Raw genomic sequence first — 22,264 nt, forward strand, 5'->3', positions numbered from 1 at the left:
CTAGAGTCCTGCTGAGGCAAAGGCTACTCTGTAGAGCCAGCCTCCGTGCCACAACTCCTCCACTGAAATGCCAGATGGGAGGGGGTTAGGGGTGGGTGAAAAGGGGAAGGTATTAAAAAGTACAAATTTGTTGTTACACAGTAGTCACGGGGATGTAGGATATAGCACAGAGAAATATAGTCAATAACATTGTAATAACTATAAGAGGATTGTATAACTTTAAGAGGAGTGCCTGGAACATTGTATAACTTTAAGAGGAGCGCCTGGAACTCCATTGTAATGGTGCAGATGGGTACTGGATCTATGGGGTGATGGACGACAAGGGAGATGGGGACAGAGTGAAAAAGTGACGGTATTAAGAAATACAAATTGGTAGTTACAAAATAGTCATGGGGATGTAAAGTATAGGGAACATAATCAATAATATGGTAATAACTATGTATAGTGCAGGTGGGTACTAGTCAGGGGGATCACTTCCTAAATTACGTAAATGTTTAACTACTTCCCACTATGCTGTACACCTGAAACTAATATAATATTGGATGTCAATTCTAATCGAAAAATTAAAAAAGGGGGGGGAGATAAAGAAGTATAAGAGGTTTAGAGTTCCAAATATAAAACAAATAAATCATGGGGATGTAATGTACAGCATAGGAAATATAGTCCATAATATTGTGATAGCGTGGTACCGTGTCAGATGGTTGCTGGACTTATCATGGTGATCACTTCCATAGCACAGGGAATATAATCAATAATGTGGTAGTAACTCGGCATAGTGCCAGGTGGGAACTGTTGAAAAACTGTGATGTACACCTGAAACTAACATAATATTGTATGTTAGTTATATTTTAATAAAAATCTTAAAAACCAAATTTTTAGATAACAAAGGACAGTGGAGTGTATTGAAGAACAAAGTCTTAGTTTTTTCTTATTTTATACTTGGAAGCCTAACACAAGTGTGGATTTTCTCCTTCCTCCCTTGAGCACATATACTAGCTCCAGTAAGAGGGGACAGAAAGGGGTGCTCACAAAAGGGCTGATCTGTGCTGGGAAAGGTCTAATTAGCTCGTCATCATCTTCTTTGCTAGAAGCAAACCACAGAGACCTCTACTCCTTTTCCTCTTTGCCAACTCTGGGAACCAACCTCAGCATTATCCAGCCAGGATCCAGAATCGGTTATACTTTTAGGAGTAGAAAGTATTTCATAATGAGGACTTGCATTTTTATAGCATTTCTATTTTTTTTATTTAACTTAGAAAGATGTTTACAATAATTTTCCTCCCAACATCCTTCTCAGTTATGATGAAACTGCCAGAGCAAAATTATTACCTCTTCTTGATGGAACAAAACATACAGAGAAAGTTTAATAACTGTTAGGAAGGCCATAGAGAGACTACGCAAAGTCAATACTAAAATTCAAATTTCTCCCCATTCAGTGCATTACCCAAGTGGATGTCTCATGGTACCAGCATGTAATGAAGAGCCACTTGAGGTTCCAGGTTTCCTCATGTCTGATTAGATGTGTGTGTGTGTGTGTGTGTGTGTGTGTGTGTGTGTGTGTGACAAACTTGATGGTGAGAAGAGGAAGAGGAAGACGTTTGGCTCAAAGTTAATCTCTCACCTGCAGGTACGCGACTAGCCAAGGTGACACTCTGAGTAGGCAGAGCTGAGTCTTCTGACCGGGAGCACAGAGCTTTGGCTCCTGCTGCTGTTCCAGCTACATCATTAGCGGCTTTCTGGGTATATTTTTTGTTCCTCGACCCCAGGTCCCCACAGGATCACGATTAACCTAGTTCCCTAGTCCAAGCTCCCTGACAGAGGTCTGAATTATTCATTCATTTTTAACATTTGGTGTATGTGATTTTTTTCCCAAATGGCTTTGATTTTAGCACCCCAACCCTTACTGTTCTCTGCAAAAGAAAGACAAACACTTCGCTAGTAAAAAAAAAAAATTTGGTTTACATCATATTTTATTTTATTATAGTCCATAAATATACTTTTACATAAATGGAATCATTATAGAATTTGTATCTTAAGGCACGAAGTTTCAACGTTAAGGAACTTACTGTACTTTGCTCTCTCATTGCAATCATTAAAACAGGAGGAGTAAAACTACCAACGTAACATTCAATTTGAAGCTAGAATTTAGTAGAATAAATTAAATACATTCAGAAATCTCAAGTACGGAATCAACAGGCGAGAGGCTGAACGAACAATCTTGACATGGTTTGATCATCACATGGTTTATTCTCACTACTCACTTTTTTTATTTACAAATCTGAATGGAACGCAAATTCTACCTTTAGAGAGTACAACAGAGGTGTTAAATGGAAGAGACACTTCTATTCATTCAGCACATTTATCTTGCTTTAAAACACGAATCTCTCATGTCTTGAGCCTTTTACTGAGCAGTGAATGTTTATCCGTGCACAATCCATTTCTCTTTTGGCTGGGATTTTCTTTCTGGTCTGGAGCACCCTCACTGAACACTTCCTTAGGCATCTGCAAGACAGGCGCACAAACCCCAGTGGGTGCTCGAGCTGTAACCTTCCCAGCCTCCCCGGGGCTGATCCACTGGCTTATGGACAAACAAAACACAACACAATACTTCCTGTTTCTCCCCACCCCTGATTAGTGTCTTCCATAGATATTTGACATGTGATGTCAACATAAAATCTGGGACTCCAAGCCAACATTTCAGAAATGTGTGTTCACTTTGCTAACTCCAAAGGAGGATGTCCCGTGGTGAACTCTTTTGCTTGGAAACTCCTTTTCAATGCTTGCTCAGTTTTTAGACCTGTAATTGTGCCCTAGACAGATAAGCTAGTCTGGGACAGCAGATAATCATTGATGTCTGAAATTGGTTTGTGATGTACCAAGAGACAGAAGCGGTCCTATTAGCAAATCATTTGCTCTCACTCAAATGGCCTCATGTTTTTCAATCAGGAAATGGACTTGCTGACTGCACTGGATGGGCAGGGAGGCTCAAGGCACTGAGTGTTCCTTTATGGGTCAAAGTCATAAACAAATTATGCAACAAAGCTTCTCAAGTTTTTGGCCTTACTGTTTCCCGACCTGGGGAGCGCTTTCTCACACCCCAGGCAGCTCAGGGAGAGAATGGAAAGGCCCTCTGCTGGAAGCACATCAAATGCAGAAACTAGGCCACTCGGTGCCAGATGGTTCTCAGGCCCCAGCGGCCATTCGAAGTTTCTACTTTAGTTCACTACAGGACCAAACTCTGGAGTCAGGCTGCCAAAGCTCCTGCTGATTTTAAAGAGCGATGTGTGGGCATCTGAGGCAGTGTCAGGTGGTCTTCAGAGCAAACAAGAAGGCATTTAGGACGTGTATTATCATCTTTATATTTTAAAGGCCTTCTTTATGGGCCTGCAGGATTTTTTGGTTGTTATTATGGGCATAATCCTATCGGAATGGTTCTTTGGCTTCATTCCTTTCAAGTGGTCTGACACATGCCTTGAAATTTAAGTATGCACTCAAATTTGCAACAATAAGCCAACCCCAGCAAAGGGGGTTTTACTCTAAAGGTCACTGTGTAATTTTAAAAAATTTACATTCCTTTTACGTAAATTTCTAAAGTTTGAAATGTTTCCCCTTAAAAATAAAGCAGCAGACTCTTACCTTTGTTCTGCATGGTGTATTCTCGGAGATCACATTCTCAGTTTTGTCTCCGGTGGCTTCTTCTAAAACTACATCAAGGAAGACACAATGGAGAAGACAGAACATAAAAATCTCAAAAAAACCCCTTTGGTATCCATAAGAAAATCCTTACGAATAAGAGGTAAATGTCTTAAAAAATGTGTCACTATGAAAATTGCTGCTTTTAAGCTTTTATTATACTTTGTTTCCCGGAAAATAAGACCTAACCAGACAATCAGCTCTAATGCATCTTTTGGAACAATAATAGAAGACCCGGTCTTATTTTACTATAAGACCGGGTAATATAATATAAAATAATATAAAATATAATATAATATAATGTAATATAATATAACACCGGGTCTTATATTAATTTTTGCTCCAAAAGACGCATTAGAACTGACTGTCCGGCCAGGTCTTATTTTGGGGGAAACTCGGTAGCATTTCATCATTATCATTTACAAGTGGCACTGAGCCTGTGTTAGCTATGCCTAGGTCACTTCATTTAAAGGAAATTCTTTGACCCATCATTGACAATGCTTAAGAACTGAGTTGACTTTTAAGTACTCATGACAGACTTGCCCCAACCTCTACTCTTTCTTCTGCCTGGCCCTTCAAGGGACCAGAGGACACGCAGTTGTGTGAGGAACTTACCAGGTTTGGGTGTCAGCATACTCTTATTCTAGAGGCAGTGACTTATTACAAACAACTTTGGCTGACTCTTGAGTTCCCAAACATTAATGATCTATTTTGCATGCTACATTGATTCCTGGCTTTTCAGCCTTGTCCTAAACCTAAAAGACTGATAAGGGATCAGAGAAGTTGAATCTTAAAAGTGTAACGGAAGCAACAACAAAAATTCTAGCATTTGAAAGTACTTAATGGTTTTCAACATGGTTTTACATTGCTAGTTTACTTTCTAATATCAATTTATGCCCATGACAGAAAAATGAATTAATCTAATTATGTAATTAGATAAACAAGATCAATTCCTATGACAGCCAATAATACTAAATGACACACAAAAGTCCTCAAAAATTGTATTGTAATAAGTGAAATACATAAAATCAAATGATTCAGCACATAGCAAATAATTGTTAACCTGTAGGCTATAATTTTTATTAATAATATTTCACATACTTTCATGGTATAATGTTGAAATACTATACACTGCAGCATTTGCGGTTCATGGTACAATGCAGACATGCAGTTTTTTAAAAACTGAAAATAAATGATAAAAATAAAGCTGTGCCATTTCAGTAAAAGCTTAGGTTTGAAGTTGTGTGAGTACAAACAGAAAATTTCGATTTAACTAACAGTCCATGATGTAGTTAATATTTTTGAGCTCTCTTTTTCTAATTCTTACTATAAAGTTAACACTCAGTTCTGCCCTCCTTCACTTCTGTCATGAATAACAACATACACAGCCATGTATGACCAGGTTGGGGTCGGGAGGCATGGGTGTGGGGGGCAAGGAGGCATCCAAAAAAAAATTAGCTGTGGACAGACCTGTTAGAATCCCATCAAGTTGGTCCACCATAAACTTTGCATCTTCTTCAGTGAAGCACATAGGTGGTTTTATTTTAAGCACATTTCTGTGAGGTCCATCAGCACTGAGAAGCACTCGCTTTTCTTTCATCCTAATTAGGATGCAGGAAATACATGTGAGTGCATACAAATGATAACCAAGATTCTTTAAGCATGATGTGAGCACAGAGCAGTTTAGTAGTCTGCAGACAAGAAGCCCACCTTTATAAATTTCGTGTCTTAAACTTTCCTTATTTGGAGAGATGGAAGGAAATAAAAGAAGTTTTCAAGAGGGTGGGCACCCCAGAACCCAGACACCAAAAAGGGTGGGAGTGTATTTACTTGTAAATAATGTGCTGAGCCTCAGCTGTGGCAGGAGTCCTTTTCTGATGGTCCTTTACTAAGTCAATTCCGATAAAAAGGCCAGTACCCCTGAGGAAGGTAAAAAAAAGAAAATTTGACACACACTCTCAAACATTGCATTGTCACAAAAAATTAACAGTCTCTAAACTTCAGTTTAATTTGAGGCCGAATGTGACTCCTTTTAAGGGTAATTGTAATTGATTCTACCTAATCCAAGATACCAACCCAGTGTCCACACTCTTTCCAGGTTTTGAAACAAGTTTGCTTTTGTCATCCAGTTTCCAGCCCCTCCCTTCTACACTTACTTTAAAAGAAAAAGCCTTAAAAACAACTATTTCCTTTCTCAGGACATTAATGATGACAAATGTTTCATGTTTATATGTATATATACCTATGCAAAATATTGAATTTTCCAGGATATCATTTTAAATAATTTTTAATAGATAATTTAAAGTTATTTTAAGTCCCTTCTTTTCATCTTTTTGGTGAAAATTAACCCAGCTTTATCTTTTTTAAAAAGTATAAAAGTTAGGAAACATATATACCCAAAAGTTAACAGTAGTGATGATCTCTGGGTTCTAGATTAAGAATGAGTATTATTTTTTTTCCCCCAGTGGTTTCTAGATTTAGTTTTATGTAATTTATTTTAAATGTTATCAGGTAAAATATAAGTTATTTTCATTTAGAAAAATGAGTAACTGCATAACAATGTCATGATAAACATACCTGATATCTCCTATCAAAGTGTGCTTAGCCTTCTGTTTATTCAGTAACTCAATAAGATAACTCCCTACTCTTGTGGCATTTCCTTGAAGGTCTTCATTTTCAATGACATCCAGGACGGCCAAACCAACAGCAGAAGATACTGGATTTCCTCCATACTTCAGAAAAAAGATACATGAGAAAACATGATAGTTGAATTAGTGATATTGCTTCATTTATACGAAATGTGGTTCATACATAAGCAAGTAAAGATATAATTTCAATAAAATTTTCTCTTGTGATATTAGTTTTGTAGACTTAGAATATAGCATGATTCTATTCATTCAGTATGAAAGGAATATTTATTCCAAATTATATTCTCCATGCTTCATAACCAGTATGCCGGAGTAGCAGGAAATTTATCTGTTCAAAAAAATAGAAAATGTATTGAGAATGAAGGATTTCAAAGTGTGCCTCCATGAATGGGATATGTATTTCCGCCCTTGTATAGTTGTGTGGAAACAGCTAAGCAATGACATTTTTTCCAAATAATTTATGTCCTTAGATAACAAATCCTGTTATACATATTGTACAAACTACAATAATTTTTCCAAGCTTAAAGCTTATGACTTTTGGGGGTAAAACCAAGGAAATACTATTTCTCAAAGATAAAAATTTAGTACTTTCTATGATAGCCACATAACTTTTATAGTACTGAATGATCTAAACAGAGATGTTTTGGAAATTTAAATAAATTTATAAATAATATGCTGAGCTTCAGCTGTGGCAGGAGTCCTTTTCTGATGGTCCTCTACTAAGTGAATTCCGATAAAAAGGCCAGTACCCCTGAGGAAGGTTAAAAAAGAAAACTTGACACACACTCTGTTAAACATTGCATTGTCACAAAAAATTAACAACCTCTAAACTTCAGTTTAATTTGAGGCTGAACGTGACTCCTTTTAAGAAGTAAACGAAATATTATCATCTGTTTATGAAATATCATAATCTCTAGAGTTGAAGAGAACAGCCATCTATCAGTGGAATAATTATCAAGAACATTTGAGGAAAGGGAAAGATACAGAAGGGAAAATTCAAGAATTATTCCAGTTAGATGAAACATGGTTAGATCAAAGTTTGGCTAGGGTCCTGGGATGGTTAGCTGGCAATACTGAGCTTTAATCTTCAGTAGATAGGCAAGAAGTATAAGAACTGCATTATTGCCCCTCTTAGCAATAAAGTCATAGACCAAAATATACCGTATTGAAATACTCCATCCCAGAGCTGCTGAAGGCTTCTGCAATTTCTTTGGTTGTTATCACGCATGCCACTGGATGGCCATTGCCCATTGGTTTTCCCATTGTGACAATGTCTGGAACAAAGTCTTCACCATGCATTTGGAAGCTCCAGAAATGTTTCCCAACTCGTCCAAAGCCTACCTGAACTTCATCAGCTATAAATACACCCCCTGCTCCGCGAACGTATCTGAAAAGCAAAAAGGACAGTCTTACGCCTTCAGGTGGCGGAGAGTCCCCACAGCCACCCACAAAGATACAGATTATGGAGGACTTAAAACAGTTGTTAACCTGGAGCCTGTCATCTTTGTTAAAAATGCATCAGTGCTCAAAACCCCCAGTGACATCTATGTGATGCCACTGACTAAATTACAACCACATGATTTCCAGATTAGATTTATCCTACATTGTTTGGGTCTGTGCTACTTAAAACAAGCTCTACTGCAGTATTTTAAGTGGGAAGAGAAAGAAGTGAACAAGATGTAGTGTTTAGGAGGGTTAATCTTTAAATTTTTCCTACTTGGTCAGGCTTAGGCACCAGCCAATCAGAGAGGATGTCAGGCCGGGGCTGGAGCAGAGTCCTGGAGGGCCCCTGCTGGACCATGTGTACGCCCTTCATTTGCAGGATCTTGGGAGGTGGAGGAATTTCCAGAGTCCTGGGGTGGCAGGCACTCTGAAGTGACTGTTTACCAGCTAGTTAGGAAGTATGTCAATATTTTAACAACCAGTATGGCCCTATGGAATTGTCATGGTGCCCTCAGTTTGACCAAGGGTGCCCACATCCAGTACATACTCTGCCACTTTCTGGAAGTAGCCTGCTGGAGGAATTATTTGTCCGCCACAACTCTGCATGGATTCAGCAATAAAGGCAGCAATCTATATAAGAGAAGATGGGGTCACAGTCCATTAGGTCCCCCTCACAGCACCTAACAAGAGGACTTCTTATAGAGCAGGGTGTTAAAAATGGCTGCGAATGGACCTGTAGCAAGGGCAAATAGGCCATTTGATTAAAAAGAAAAGATTTCTATGCTGGAAAAGCAACTTATCTGAAGCATTAATTTCTGAAAGTTGAGGGTATCCGTGAAACTTGCCATGAGAAATGGAGGAGAGGGCGCTTTCCATTTCTCCATAATTAATTTAAATGCAGTGTCTTCTTTAGGATCAACTGGATAAAACTGATGTTTTGATCACTCTTGATATGAATCTCTAAAAAAGTTACCCAGGTTCTAAATACATGACTGTGGTGCCTATTTCCTCAGCTTGGTGAAATAGGACTGCGTGAGCCTGGAATTTCCATTAATGAAATGGGATGGTGACCTGAGGCCACTGCTAGTTACTGTGTTATATTTCTAATTCTTGCCCTGAACCATGTCTAACTCAACAGAATCAGGCAATTCACAATAGGAACTACAGAGGAAATGCTCTAGAGGCTAAGAAAGGAGAAGTAGTAAATAGACAACGCTGAACTAAGAAAAGAAAGCATGAAAATGAGATATGAAGTCAAGAAACCAAGGTTCTAGTCCAGACCACCTCTTAGGAAATAACTGCATTACCTTGGCGTAAGTCCTTCGCTTTAGAATATTTCATTTATCGGCTATAAAACGAAGTCGTTGGACTCACCAGATTTCTTGTCTACATTTCCATCACTTCGTAAGCACATCTAATATTCGGAAGCATCCGTTTTATATTTGCTCATTGCTTTCAGCGTTGTTAACATGAAAGCATCAATTCTAGAACTACTGAATACTAATGTGCTCAAAAATTTATCCAAACCCCTTTAGCAGTGAAAAGACCATAAGATCTGGGTAATGTCAATTTTTTTTCCTGGAAGCAGTGTTCACCGTTCATGTAAAGAGGTAAAGGCTGCATGTGAGGAGGAAAAGAGTATGAAGCCCCTACAATAGGCAGATATTAGGTCTGCCGGCACAGGTATCACATAGGAAGATGTGAAAATCAAATGGATTAGGAAGAAAGAGAAGAGAGTTAAGAAATGCAAACGACTCTCCAGTCATTAAGACAAAAATATTTGAATAGGAAAAAGCAAAGTCTTCATTTTTATCTCAGTTGAGATTTTTTTTAATTGCCATGTCGATGCCATAAGCACGTTAAAGGCAAAGCCTGCAGCACATCTCATTCAAACTCCACATATGTAACTCTCAAATGAGCTGAGAATTTAATGTTAAGCTGAAGACAGTGGGATGAAGTCTGAGAAAATGGAAAGTCTCTTTTCTACTCTGGAGGATTCTCGTTCTGTCTTAGAAGTCCAGGCCCAGATTGGAAGAAACGTTTTCTGCCATGACTTATCTAAGCTCCGTGGCTTTGGGAAAGCTGAACCAGTTGAAGGGAAGTGCCAAGGCTCCCTTGCGGGCCCTGGAGACGGCACTGGTTCTGAGACTCCAGGGCCACTCTGTCCCTCCCATTCCCATCACATATAACAGCCTCTTGTGCGGCTGTTCATTAGAATAGTCCATCACTGGCATATCACCTTCCTTAATTCTCTCTCCTGCCCTTTTGGACCGAGTCTGCACCCCACTGGGAAGGTCAGAGTTAGGCCACCAGTTTTGGAATAGGCACAGTGATTACATTTCCAGGATAAATAAAAATAGATAACCTTAGAGGCGTGATTATAATAGTGCACTTTTTGAAATATGAACCAAATGAAAATGTAACCAGAAAAGAACAGAAAGGGACTTGAAATCTAATTCTTTCCCATCTCTCCAATGTATCACAGTGATTTAAATCCATTTTATAAAAGATGTTAAAATGTTTCCAAAGCTATAAATACGAACCTTCCTTCCACTCTTATGAGCTTCTTCAATAATTTTCTTCACTTCATCTGCATAAGCGCTGGCTGGGTCGCCATGGTCTTCTCTATATTTTCCTCTGTAAGTATCTGGAGTTGGTGCCTGAAAACATCAAATGATACCGTTTCTCATGATTTGCCTTTTGGACAAGCGAGCTTTGAAATGTTGGCATTTCCCCACGAGAGCACATTAGAAAGGTGACCATGTAGACTTAAGAGACTTTGCATTATTTGGTTCTATTTCTGTGACATTTCTATTTCTGTAACATTTCTGATCCGTGCTAATTCTGTTAAATACTGAAGTCTTTGAATCATGAACGGCAGCTTGGATTTGCTCTTAGCCCATTAGAAATCAAGACTGCATCCCTATTCACATAAGGACCAAATTCAAATCAACAAGTGTGGTTATATTGTTTGAAAATTTCAATGAATGGAAATTGGATTAACTATTCTAGATTGAAAAATAGATCAACACTTACCAACTACATAGCAATTTGTAATCATTCAGAAAACTAGAGTGCCTTAGCATTGATTCCAGATCTTAAAATTTTGAAAGAAGACATTGATGATTCGCTTAAGAAAGTCTACTGATCCTTAACTAAAGTTTTAAACTTGATTGGTTTATTTACTATTTATTTTATTTACTTAATAAATCTATATAATAATTTAAAATACAGCAATTTAATTTTAAGACAGTCATACACACTTAATTTAACTCTGAATTTCAAGTTGACGTCAGCGATAGCAAAAGTAATTAAAGATCAACGAGCAAGAAAAATAAAATGATAGTTGTGAATTAAAGCTATCACTACCACAATACTAACTTGTCCATTGTGTTACTCATCAATGGATTGTTTTAAAAATACATTTTATTGGGGAATATTGGGGAACAGTGGAGAACAGTGTGCTTCTCCAGCGCCCATCAGCTCCAAGTCGTTGTCCTTCAATCTAGTTGTGGAGGGTGAAGCTCACTGGCCCATGTGGAAATCTAACCGGCAAACCTGTTGTTCAGAGCTCACACTCTAACAAACTGAGCCATCCAGCCGCCCCTCATCAATGGATTTTAAGCTACATCCTGTCATTAACTAGCTCTTTGACTTCAGCAAGTCACATACTGCTCTAGATCTTGTTTCTTTTTCATGTTTTCATTTCAATAAAAGGATTGGACTGGATTATCACTAGGCATTCTTCCAGCACTAACATTCTGATTCTTGGATTCTAAAATACTTACCACATGCACAAATTCTTTCTTGACAGCTCTGCCCTTTCCAAATTTATATGGACTGATGTCAATTAAAGATGATAGGTGACCATGGTAAGCACTGAAAAGAAAAAGAACAGTAACCAAGATCGCTCAAAGAAGGATGTTTTTCTAATACTATGAAAAATAGTATTGCATATCATCCAGGGAGAATCTCAACATTGGTTCCAGATTTAACTATATGGGATCTAATTTTTCATGGCAAGACTGGCCATTTAATTTTTCCAGTTTTCCTTATTCATGTAATAAAACACATGAAAAACTAAGTATGTATCCTCATAGACGATGTCTTTTTAGTCAGTAAAGAACTTAATTTCTTTAAATTATATAATATCTGCTGAATTAGACTGTTTAAAGATAAAAAAAAATTTATAGCTTCATGAAAAACTTCATACGTATGTATATATGTATTCTTTAAATGTATTTGATAATTACATTCTAGTAAATTTTTAAAAAATAACCTTGTATCATAGAATGGGCTGTGTTTCTGTTTAAGATGGTTTCCAAAGGATGTCTAGTTGTACATGTCAGGCAAATACAAGTTAGCAAGGAGCACACGGTCTCTTCAAGACTGAGAGGTGATCCAGTGATTATGAAATTCTTTTCTCTTACTTAAAATACAGGAAGCTATGATATTCCCCTTTTTGTTTCTTGCCCAGAGATATAATTGGGAGATTTGGAAGAGAAATTTCAAAGGCCCATGAATAGATAAAGCAAAGAGGGAAGACTTCTGCTATCACAGATTAAGCCATTAGTCTACAGATTTAGACTAATAAAATTAGTATGGCACTGGAATAAGAACAAAGAGATGACTGGGACAGAGGGCGAGCTTAGAGATACATCCATACGTAAATGGTAACACAGTGGACTCTAGATAGAGTCAATATGAGGAGTAATTATAAAGGCAGTAGAAGCAAACAAAGAACATCTTTGGGATCTGGGGAGTTAGGAAAGAGATATTAACAAGATTTAGAAAACACAAACCATAAGATGAAAATTTTATCTATTTGATTTGATCAAAATTAAAGGTTTCTGCTGAAGGATATCAATGACTTAGTTAAAAGACTAAATGATAAATAGAGAAAAGACATTTGAATGTCTCAAGCTAAAAGAGATTAATGCCCAATATGGTGGTTCTCAATTCTGCCTCTATATTAGGACCACGTGGGCAATTAAAACTGTTTTCTAGAATCCACCTCTAGAGATTCTTTTAATTGGTCTAGACTGGGGCCTAGACATTGGTATATTTTTAAAAAAATTCCCCAGTAATTCTAAACCAGAGTTAAGGTTGAAATCCTCTAATATAAACTATATAAGCAATCGCAAACCAACAAGAAAAGGGTGGAATCCCAATAAAAAAAATGGACAAAGAATATGAATAGGTAATTTTCAGAACAGAAATAACAAATGCATAATAAGCGTATGAAGAGATACTCAAACTCATAATTAGAAAATTGCTAATTAAAACAACATCACAATAATGTTGTAAAGATTTTGTAGGGTATCTGATGAACACAGGTCCCATTTGGGAGACCACCTCAGGGAAGATGTAGATGCTTGATCAATGTACTGTACACCTGAAGCTGAACAATAATGAATGCCAGCTATAATTTTATATATATAATGTGATGGCTCAGTGCGATGTCGGAGGGATAGTGGAAGGGAGGATGGGGGAGGGGGATTCACAGTGTGAGGGATATAAATGATGAACATCTAAGTATTACCTTGTCTTGTGCACCTGAAACTAATAATAATAATAATAATAATAATAATAATAATAATAAAACAACATCAATATTTTATACCTATTAGACTGGTGGCAAAATTAGAAAAAAAATTAGAAAGCAGGATACTATTATGTTTTGGTGAGGATATGGAAAAATAGGAAATTTTATGCACTGTATGGTTTTGCAATCATTCTGGAGATGGATCTGGCAGTATTTAGTCAAATTAGCAATGCTTGTAGTACCCCTATGGCCTCGTAATCCTATTTCTGGGTGTTTGTCCCTAAGAAATTCTCAGAAAGGTCCATACGGGCACATGTACAACGATGCTCATTGCAGCGCTGTTTGTGGTCGCTGGGGGTAGCCATCATTGGGGGGGAATGATAGGCAGTAGTTCCAGCTGCGCTGTCCCCCATGGCAGCCACTCCCACATGTAGGTCCTGAGCACCTGGAATGCAGCTAGTCAGAATTGAGATGTGCTGTAAGTATAAGACATACATACTGAATTTTAAAGCCAATACAGAAAAAAGAGAGAAAGAGAGAAAATGTTTAATATCTTTATACTGATTACATGTTGAAATGAAATTTCAGATATCACGGCTACTAGAAAAAATTAAGTTTCCTATGTGGCTCACAATATATTTCTATTGGAAAGCACTGAATTAGAAGAATAGATGTATACCCAGAAATATAGAACCTTGAAACAGTGCTAAGGGAATAAAGTCAGAAACAGAAAGAGCTCTATAGCAATATTTGTAAAATTAAAACAGATGCCTGTAAAATAATCTACATTTTACAAAAATAATAACTAAAAGATGGATATTAGACACATTAGAATAGTTGTCTGTATATAGGTAGGGGAGAAGGGGAATAAAATAGACCCAGAAAATCAACTGTGGTAACTCTCTCCCACCCCACCAAAGATGCCCGCATCCTAACCTAAACCTTGGAACCAAAGAATATGTTACATGGAAAAGAGGACTTTGCAGATGTGATAGAATTAAGTGTCTTGAGATGGAGAGATAATCCTGGAGGGTCCAATGTCATCACAAGTCTTTATAAGTGAAAAGAGGCAGGAAGATGGTGGTCAGAGACATGAGAGATGACGTGAGGATGGAAGCAGAGGCTGGAGTAATGTAATGGCTGCTTCTGAAGGTGAAGGAAGGGACCACAAGTCAAGAAATGCAGGTGGCCTCTAGAAGCAGGATAAAGCAAGGAACAGGTTCTCTAGAGCCTCCTGAGGGACCTAGTCCTGTTGACACCTTGATTTTAGCCCAGTGAGACCCACTTTGGACTTCTGACATACAGAAGTGTAAGAGAAGAAATTTGTGTTGCTTAAGCCACTAAGTCTGAGGTAATTTTTTTACAGCAACAATAGAAAACTAATATACCAACCAACACATAAAGTGAGAAAAGTCTATAGAGAACAAGAAATAAGAGGCATGCTCAATTTAACCCTCTATGTCTAAGATTTGTGGGGTGGAGAGGTAGAAAAAAATTAAGAGAAATCTCCTTAGTCAAGATGGAAGTTGTTGAATTTCATGTTTAAAATGGAATAAATTCATGTTTGAGAGGTAAGATTAAATAGCAATTGTTAATAGTCATAAACTAAAGAGAAAGTACTTTTACTTGGCTGCTTGTTTTCTTTAAAATTTGCTCTGAATTTTTATCTTTTAAATTAATTATAGTGCATAATCACAATTGTGAAGTGAATGCTTGGATTTCTAAGATACTAATTGTATTTTTATCTTGAAAAAGACTGAGTTATACATTGTAGTGTCTCAATAAATAGGTACTGTGAGAGAACTAAGCATTGATTCACGCCCACGAGGCCATGACCACAGCACCCAGTAGAGCCTCCCCTGTTTTCAGGTACCTGGAAAGAATTCAAGCATCCTGCAGGCCTAAACTGGTGTTGGTCCCCTAATACATAGTAAAAATCACTGTGCCATATAGCCACCCTTCTCTCCACGTGCTTATGGTATTAGTATGGATAGGATCAACACGATTTTGTCTCCGAAGGAACTTCTTGCTTAGAAATCTTTCGTCTAGGACTTACTGGTCAAGAGTGATCACATCTTCGTGGCCCCTGAATTGCCGAGCCAGGCGTAAGGCTAAGTCATTGGCTTCTGATCTATAAGATAACAGACAGAGGAAACTGTGTCACATAAGCTCTTTTAAAAATATTTCAAGTTTAGTTTAAAAGTTACAAGATTCTAACTAGAGTGGTCTCCCATTATCTGAGGGGAATATGTTCCAAGAGCCCAGTGAATGCCTAAAACCATGGATATTACCGAACCTATATATATATATATATGTTTTTTCCTATATGTACATATCTATGATAGTTTAATTTATAAATTAGGCATAGTAAGAGATTAACAACAATCACTAACACTCAAATACAACAATTATAACAAAACACTGTCATGAAAGTTATGTGAATATGCTCTTTCTGTAAAATTATCTTATTGTACTGTACTCAACTTTTCACTCAAAGGAAGTACTTTCCGGCGTCTCTTTGGCATATCCAAATTGCCAGCACCAGTACTCTTGTGCTTTGGGACGATTATTCAGTAAAATCAGGGTTACCTGAACACAAGCACTGCGATACCCTGGGTGATCAGATAGTCCATATGATCACTGAGAGGGCTACTAGTGATTAATGGACAGGGAGCGTGTACAGCATGCATACATTGGACAAAGGAATGATTCATGTCCCAGGCAGGACCAAGCCAGATGACATGAGATTTCACCACACTACTCAGAATGGAGAACAATTTAAAACTTATGAATTGTTGGTTTTTGGAATTTTCCGTTTAATATTTTTGGACCACAGTTGGCCATGGGTAACTGGAACCGTGCAAAGCAAAATCTCGAATAAGGGGGAAGCTGTAGCGTTCAGAAATGTATTAAGAAATCAGTTGAACTCCTCTCCTTCCCCTTCAATTTTTCTCACCCAACAATCTCACTTCATCCTTTTAATACAAATTCCCCAGATGTCTTCAATAAAGAATGAGAGAACTGGGGAAATGCAATACGAATAAAGGATATGCTGCCCATTTCTAATTTTAGCAGAGTTCAGTCACCTCAATAGGTGACTAACTTTGAGGACACTGAGAAGCCTGCCTTAAGCCTAATCTCCCTGGGAGGAATGGGAGTGTGAGGGCCCATTACTTGGCTACTGAACTCCATTGTACTGGCTCAATATTGGATGATTCTCTAACTATAAAATGAAGATCATAATTTTTCTATCTGGTTCAGAGAGTCTAACTAGACACAGGGGAAGAAAATAATCATATGTGGAACGTTTTCTATCTGCCAGACATCATGCTGAGTGTTTTGCTATTTACTCTCATAACTACTCTGCCAGGCAAGTATTGCCATCTCCTTTTTGTGGATGAGGAAATAGCCTCAAAGGTTAAGTAACCAGAAAAAGTCCTCACAGCTAGTAAGAGGCAGAGTAAGTTTTCAGACTGAAGCCTGTTTAACTTCAAGATTATTTTTTGTACTGTCCCAGGCTCTATCGCCTCCAGTCTTTGGGGATAGTGTCTAACCCCTCTTTGACAGTATAGGATTCTTTAGCAGTGAAAGTCAAATATTATGATACCTAATTTATTGAAAGCAAGAACACTTTATAACAAAATATTTAAATTCTTTACAAAGAAAAAAGAATGATCTTCTGGCTAAAAATTTGCTTTTAAACTATCTTATTGTAAAGAGAAAAGTGAATCACAGAATCATATAGTCAAATATTTACAGAATTTCTAATAGCTAATTTTAACATATATATATATATATCATTTTTAAAATATGAGTTTATGCTGTATATACAGGTTTCCTCCCAATATAACATTGCCTTGTAAGCTGTTCACATGTCATTAGTATGTATTTTCAAAATATACTTTTTAATGTCTGCACAATATTTCCTAGAATAGATATATAGTAATTTGAATTTACAGAATTTAAAAGTTGGAACATATCTATTCACTTGAATCTATTCCTTCCCTCTTTGTGTTGCGGAAATATGTTCAATTGCCTAAGAAAACAAACCAATCAAAAATCTTACAAAAGTTATAGCTTGTTTAGTAGAGTTCTTTCTTTGTTAAAATACAGCAATCATGCTTTGAAAGAACTACATAGGCTCGTGGATTCTTTAGCTACTTACTCTACTTCCCAAAGAGGTGAGTGGCATTTGACTATTTAGGTTTTCTCACATGAACACCAGACTTGAATATTTTTGCTTTGGTCATGACCTAAGTATCTAACCTTTAGGGGTGCTTAAGGGGATGCCTTCCCCATCTTTCACCAAGGAAGCCATGGTAATAAAAAGTTGAGTGGCATGCACATGTTAATCACCACACTGTTGTTACAGGCTGTGCTCAGAAGCTTTGGAACACAAGTCTGGCGTCCCATCGACAACCGGCTCGTGGAGGAAAGCAGAAGAACCAGATTGGTCAGGTCCCCAGCATATGACCACTTAGTAAATGGCAAGAATGTCAGGAAACCTTTTGAGACATCTGTGCTCCACCACGAGGCAAAAAGAAAAGGTATGCGCGAGAGAGTAATCAAAGAGATTGCTGGGAATGGGATAGGTGGGAAGCCTGGAAACATACCCTGAATTTGTAAAATAGCAAACAGAGAGTTTCTCTGGCAGGGTTGCGGAAAGGCGCTTGGCGTACTCGACAATGTTGTCGTGGAGGAATCGAGAATTTGTATTTAGCACTTCCATCTGTTTCTGGGCAGCTTTGACCACTTCTGGGTGACAGTGTCCCACTAAAATTTAGGAGACAGACACCAAAGAAATAAGTTACAATAGTAAATGCCTGGCAAGTGAGGAGGATTCTGAAGCAAGAAAACAAAAGTTGAGCTTCTTTCTATTCCACAGTTTGCTACAACTTTTCTCTGCTAGGACTCTGGCCGGGTTCAGCAAAAGAACTGCAGCCCCTGCAATTCCTGAGACGTATATTAATGGTGTCAAGTCTGTCTTACTCCATACAGGTATCAAGGCACAATAAGTCAGGACAGTTACCATGGGCGACGTTGTTGATGCAGTCCAGGTACTGTGCCCCATTCTCGTCAAACATGTACTGCCGCTGGGCTCGCACTATTTTGATGGGATCCGCAGCAAAGAAAACTTTGCATGAAGGCCTAGAAATAATGAAAGGAAACACTCAGGTCTGCCAGTGTTTTTCCTTCTCAATGAAAGTCATGATAAGTGGAAAATTACAATTATATAAAGGAAAGGGGAAACACAACCTAGGTGACATAACTTTTTATTTCATATCGGCCTGGAATCTCTTACCTTAATCTTCCATTTGTGACACTGCTCACATTTCTTGTGCTTGTCATATTAAATTTGCCATGATTTGACAACCCTATTTAGAAGCACATGGATCAACTCTTACAGTTCTAATTACATAAAACAATAACTATTTTTCCTTTGGGAAATATTGTTCTATTAGGGAAATAAAACCCAAACTTTTTTTTTTTTTGAGGCTTACTATGTGTCAGGAACTGACAAATTCGCATATTATCTCATTCAATACTCCCAGCAATTATATGAAATAGGAGTTATTGTCGTTCTCATTTTTATAGGTGAGGGAACTGGGGCACAGGAAAATTAAGGGACTTGTTTAAGGTTTCACAGCCAGTAGGTGAGAAAACCAGAATCTTATGCCATAGCCCAAGGTAGTGCTTGCTTAATTTCTCTCTCTCTCTCTCCTTCCAATCTCATTTATAAAGAAATAAGTAACACTAAAGGCTAAATACAAATAACTTAGTGATAAATACTATAAAAGAAATTTTATAGGAGATCATTTCTATGTCTTTGAGTGGTACTTGTCCTGTATCAAATGGATTTTCTATTCTTAAATAATTAAATCCAACTATTCTTCTAAACCCTTAATCCATTACTTTGAGCATAATAGTCATCCATATTTTTGATTATTTGGATGAATGTCTAGAGTACAAATTTTAGCAACATAGAAACATCACAACAGAAACATCTGATATTGGCTACATGGACATTTAAAAACTAAAACAATATATTATTCTTATTTTGGTGATTTTGCATGCACAAAAACTGCCACATGCATAAGAGGTAATTTAGAGAGTAATTAGATATTTCTATATGAAGGCCATATGCAACTGTTTAGAAAGCACTTTGATTATTGTGAATAGGTCACCTTAAATTTTAAAATTGTCTAAGATTAAGCATCATCAGCTAAAATAAAACTAATATTTCATAAGAATTTCTTATTGGTTCAAATTCAGCTGTTAGTTTATACCTACGAACTAGAATCCAAAGAAAACCTTTGTTATGAATATGGGCTGAAAACTGCAGACTTCACCTTGCCTTCTTAATGTACTTTCCACCTTGCCCCTCAGACCTCGGGTAAAATCTTTCCAGTCAGTTCATGGCTACATTCCTCCTTTTACAGAATTTTATCTGCTCACGTCAAAAATCATTAGGTTTTCATTGGGATCTAACTATATAGAATTGAAAACTAACAGAAAAAAGTGGTGATTGGAAAAAGGGAAAGGGGTGGTCAGGTAATGAGGAGGAATCTGACCATTTTGACTGTACTGTGGGGTTCAGAGAGCTTCAACTAGACTCCTAAACCCGTAATTTCCCAGGTTGATATCAGGAACCTCAGTACGAGAACTGCCCAGCACTTCCCCGAAGAGGACCCAGGTTCTTTTCTTCTTTGTGCCCCCAGTTCTCTGGCCCGCCCGCTGCAGCGCTTGTTAATTATATGTAAACATTGCAGACCCTGGATTTTACAGGGGCTAAGAGTCGCGGATGGCCGCAAACATCATTCATTGTTACATGTACCTTAAAAAACACACAAAAAGCCCCCAACCAGATCTCACTTGTTAATTTCATTTGCTCGCTCCTGTTCAGCAGAATGTTATTCTTACTTTCATAGAAGAGGAAGTTAATTTGACAGAGGTCACACTGGTAACACGACACCCTACTAGGACCAGAACTCAGGTCTGACAACACTCAGTCTCTTCACGTTCACCAGTATATTACCAAGTTGTTTGTAGCACGGGCCAAACAAACGTAGACTACAGAACACTGCATTTTTAAATTGAAACGAGGGCAAAGCATGGAAGACTAAGGTGGTTCTATAGCATCTTAAAGAAGGTGGTTTCAAAGTTTCTCTACTGGCTGGGTTAACCCTTTACCATCTAACCAAGCATGCAATAAGAAAAAGCTCACTTTAAACAAAAGTTGTCAGAATTAGCTTGTTTTCACAGTCATCATCAAAAATATTTCATAGTTTTGAAAAGCTTCCGACTGGGTGGGAGTGGCGGAGAAGTACCCTTCCTCCTCCCAGCGCCCATCCCAGGAATGGTGTTTTCCTAGGGCCGTTAACCCTCACGGATCTACCCCTCCAGCGGGCCCACAGCCCCACTCCTAGCCCGGTTGCAGAGCCAGGTCCACGCGGGAGTGGGCGGGAGGGCGCCCCTGCAGGCGGCGGCGCGCGTGCGCAGGTGCCGAGGGGCGCTCGGGGCGAGTGGCGGCCGCTGGCGGAGCTTCTGCGAGGCGCGCCTGGCTCCCCGGCTCCCAGCCAAGCTTCAGCTCTCTGCCCCCTGCGCTGGTTATTTCCCCTTCTCTGCGTCTTTCCTCGAGGCTGCAGAGCCCTTACCCGATGTGCTTCCTCCTCAGCGCCAGAGTGTCCTGCTTGCAGTACAGCTCGCACATGGTGGCGGAGTGGCGGGGCGCTCCCAGATGTCTCCCCTCTCCTGTCTGCGCGCCTCCTCGGGAGCCCAGGGACTGCCTCAGTAGAGGGCCTTTCCTCCCGCGTTGGGTCCCTTTGCCCTGGGCTTCGGAGGGCACTGGTGGCATCAACTAGCAAGGGTCATCTCCCTTTTAAGTCTTGCCCTGACTTTGCCCTTCCCCAAGCCCCACCCTCCTCGGCCTGGTGCCTGCTTGGCAAGTCACTGGACTAGCCACTCATTCGCCACCCACCCCCCGCCCCCTGCCCCCTGCCCCCATCCTAACTGGCTGCTGTTCCTGCCCCGCTGATGCTCGCCTCCCCTCCCCATCCCTTTACTTCTGACTCTCCTTTTATTTTTCTGACTTTTCTTTGCCTTCGCCTTTCTTTTCTCCTCTGCGTGTGAATTACCCCCTTCCCACTTTCTTGTTTCTTTTTTGTGTATCTCATTATTTTCTTGTAAACATTCAAAGATAGGCGCTCTCTGGAGATATCAAGACTAAACAGTTGTCTCCATTCTCACACTGAGAGTGTTCCATTCATAACTTACCACAACTCAACAAAAGTAACAAGTCACACGCCCTAAGGTTAAAGGACAGACTCAGCTTCGCATATGTTGGGAGTGATAACGTATAGTGTTTTAAACATCTGCTTTGACAATAACTGCACTTCTAATTTCTCTAGTACTGCACAGATTACAAAACATTCACGTGATTTATTTGGTTCAGTTTGGAAAACAACAGAAAGATGAGCAGGAGCACGAGTATTACCATCCCATTCAACATGCCGGCAAAGTGAGGTTGTCCCTGTTCCACAATTACACACCTACCTGGTGGTGAACTTGGAATTCATTCCTAGGCTTCTTGAATTCCTTTAAGATGATCTTGGCACACTGATCAAATCTGAAGTTAAATAGGTGGACAGAGGAAACTCTAACTACAACATTAAATCACAAATTATTTTAAGAAATGGAGATCATCTGGTTTAACCTCTGTAGATGAGAGCAGTGAGGCACAAGAAAGGTAAAATCTTATTCAAGGTCACGCAACTACTTAGCCATAGAATTTCTTTCTGTGTTTTGAAAGGCAGCAGAGAAAGCCTAGTTTACCTATAACAACACACTTGATAAATGTTTGCAAATGACCTTTCTCTTGAATAAAGTTGTTAGTTTACATTAACGCACTGCGGGAGTAGAATTACATTGTCTAAGA

The 22,264-nt window shown here is 38.6% G+C and overlaps 1 protein-coding gene across 3 annotated transcripts; it reads right to left on the minus strand.

Moving 5' to 3' along the window:
* Positions 1-1,225: 1,225 nt before the first annotated feature.
* On the minus strand, positions 1,226-21,245 carry ETNPPL (ethanolamine-phosphate phospho-lyase). 3 transcript variants are annotated; one of them, XM_081044948.1, is made up of 14 exons: positions 20,555-20,999; positions 18,632-18,704; positions 18,359-18,477; positions 17,943-18,102; positions 15,386-15,460; positions 11,573-11,663; positions 10,328-10,444; positions 8,332-8,414; positions 7,503-7,728; positions 6,271-6,425; positions 5,524-5,613; positions 5,164-5,294; positions 3,637-3,704; positions 1,226-2,502 (listed from the first exon to the last, which is right to left on the minus strand). In XM_081044948.1, exons 2-14 carry the CDS (start codon positions 18,676-18,678, stop codon positions 2,386-2,388), a joined length of 1,479 nt encoding a protein of 492 aa, XP_080901074.1. In that variant the 5' UTR covers positions 18,679-18,704; positions 20,555-20,999; the 3' UTR covers positions 1,226-2,385. The 3 variants fall into 3 exon arrangements, with proteins under 3 accessions (XP_080901074.1, XP_080901073.1, XP_080901075.1); XM_081044947.1 differs by lacking the exon at positions 18,632-18,704 and having other exon boundaries at positions 20,985-21,245; XM_081044949.1 differs by lacking the exon at positions 18,632-18,704 and having other exon boundaries at positions 20,555-20,986.
* Between the last annotated feature and the right edge of the window lie 1,019 nt (positions 21,246-22,264).

This window comes from Rhinolophus hipposideros, assembly GCF_964194185.1.
Source record: "Rhinolophus hipposideros genome assembly, chromosome: 1".
Lineage (NCBI taxonomy): Eukaryota > Metazoa > Chordata > Mammalia > Chiroptera > Rhinolophidae > Rhinolophus > Rhinolophus hipposideros.

Bases quoted from the DNA above. Each gene is read 5' to 3' on its own strand.
- ETNPPL (XM_081044947.1), bottom strand. From the start codon at position 21,184: ATGCCACCAGTGCCCTCCGAAGCCCAGGGCAAAGGGACCCAACGCGGG. The intron at 11,664-15,385 runs GTAAGTCCTAGA...TTTTCTTTTCAG, and splicing joins GATGTGATCACTCTTGACCA to TGCTTACCATGGTCACCTAT. The intron at 10,445-11,572 runs GTAAGTATTTTA...TGATGTTTTCAG, and splicing joins AGAAAGAATTTGTGCATGTG to GCACCAACTCCAGATACTTA.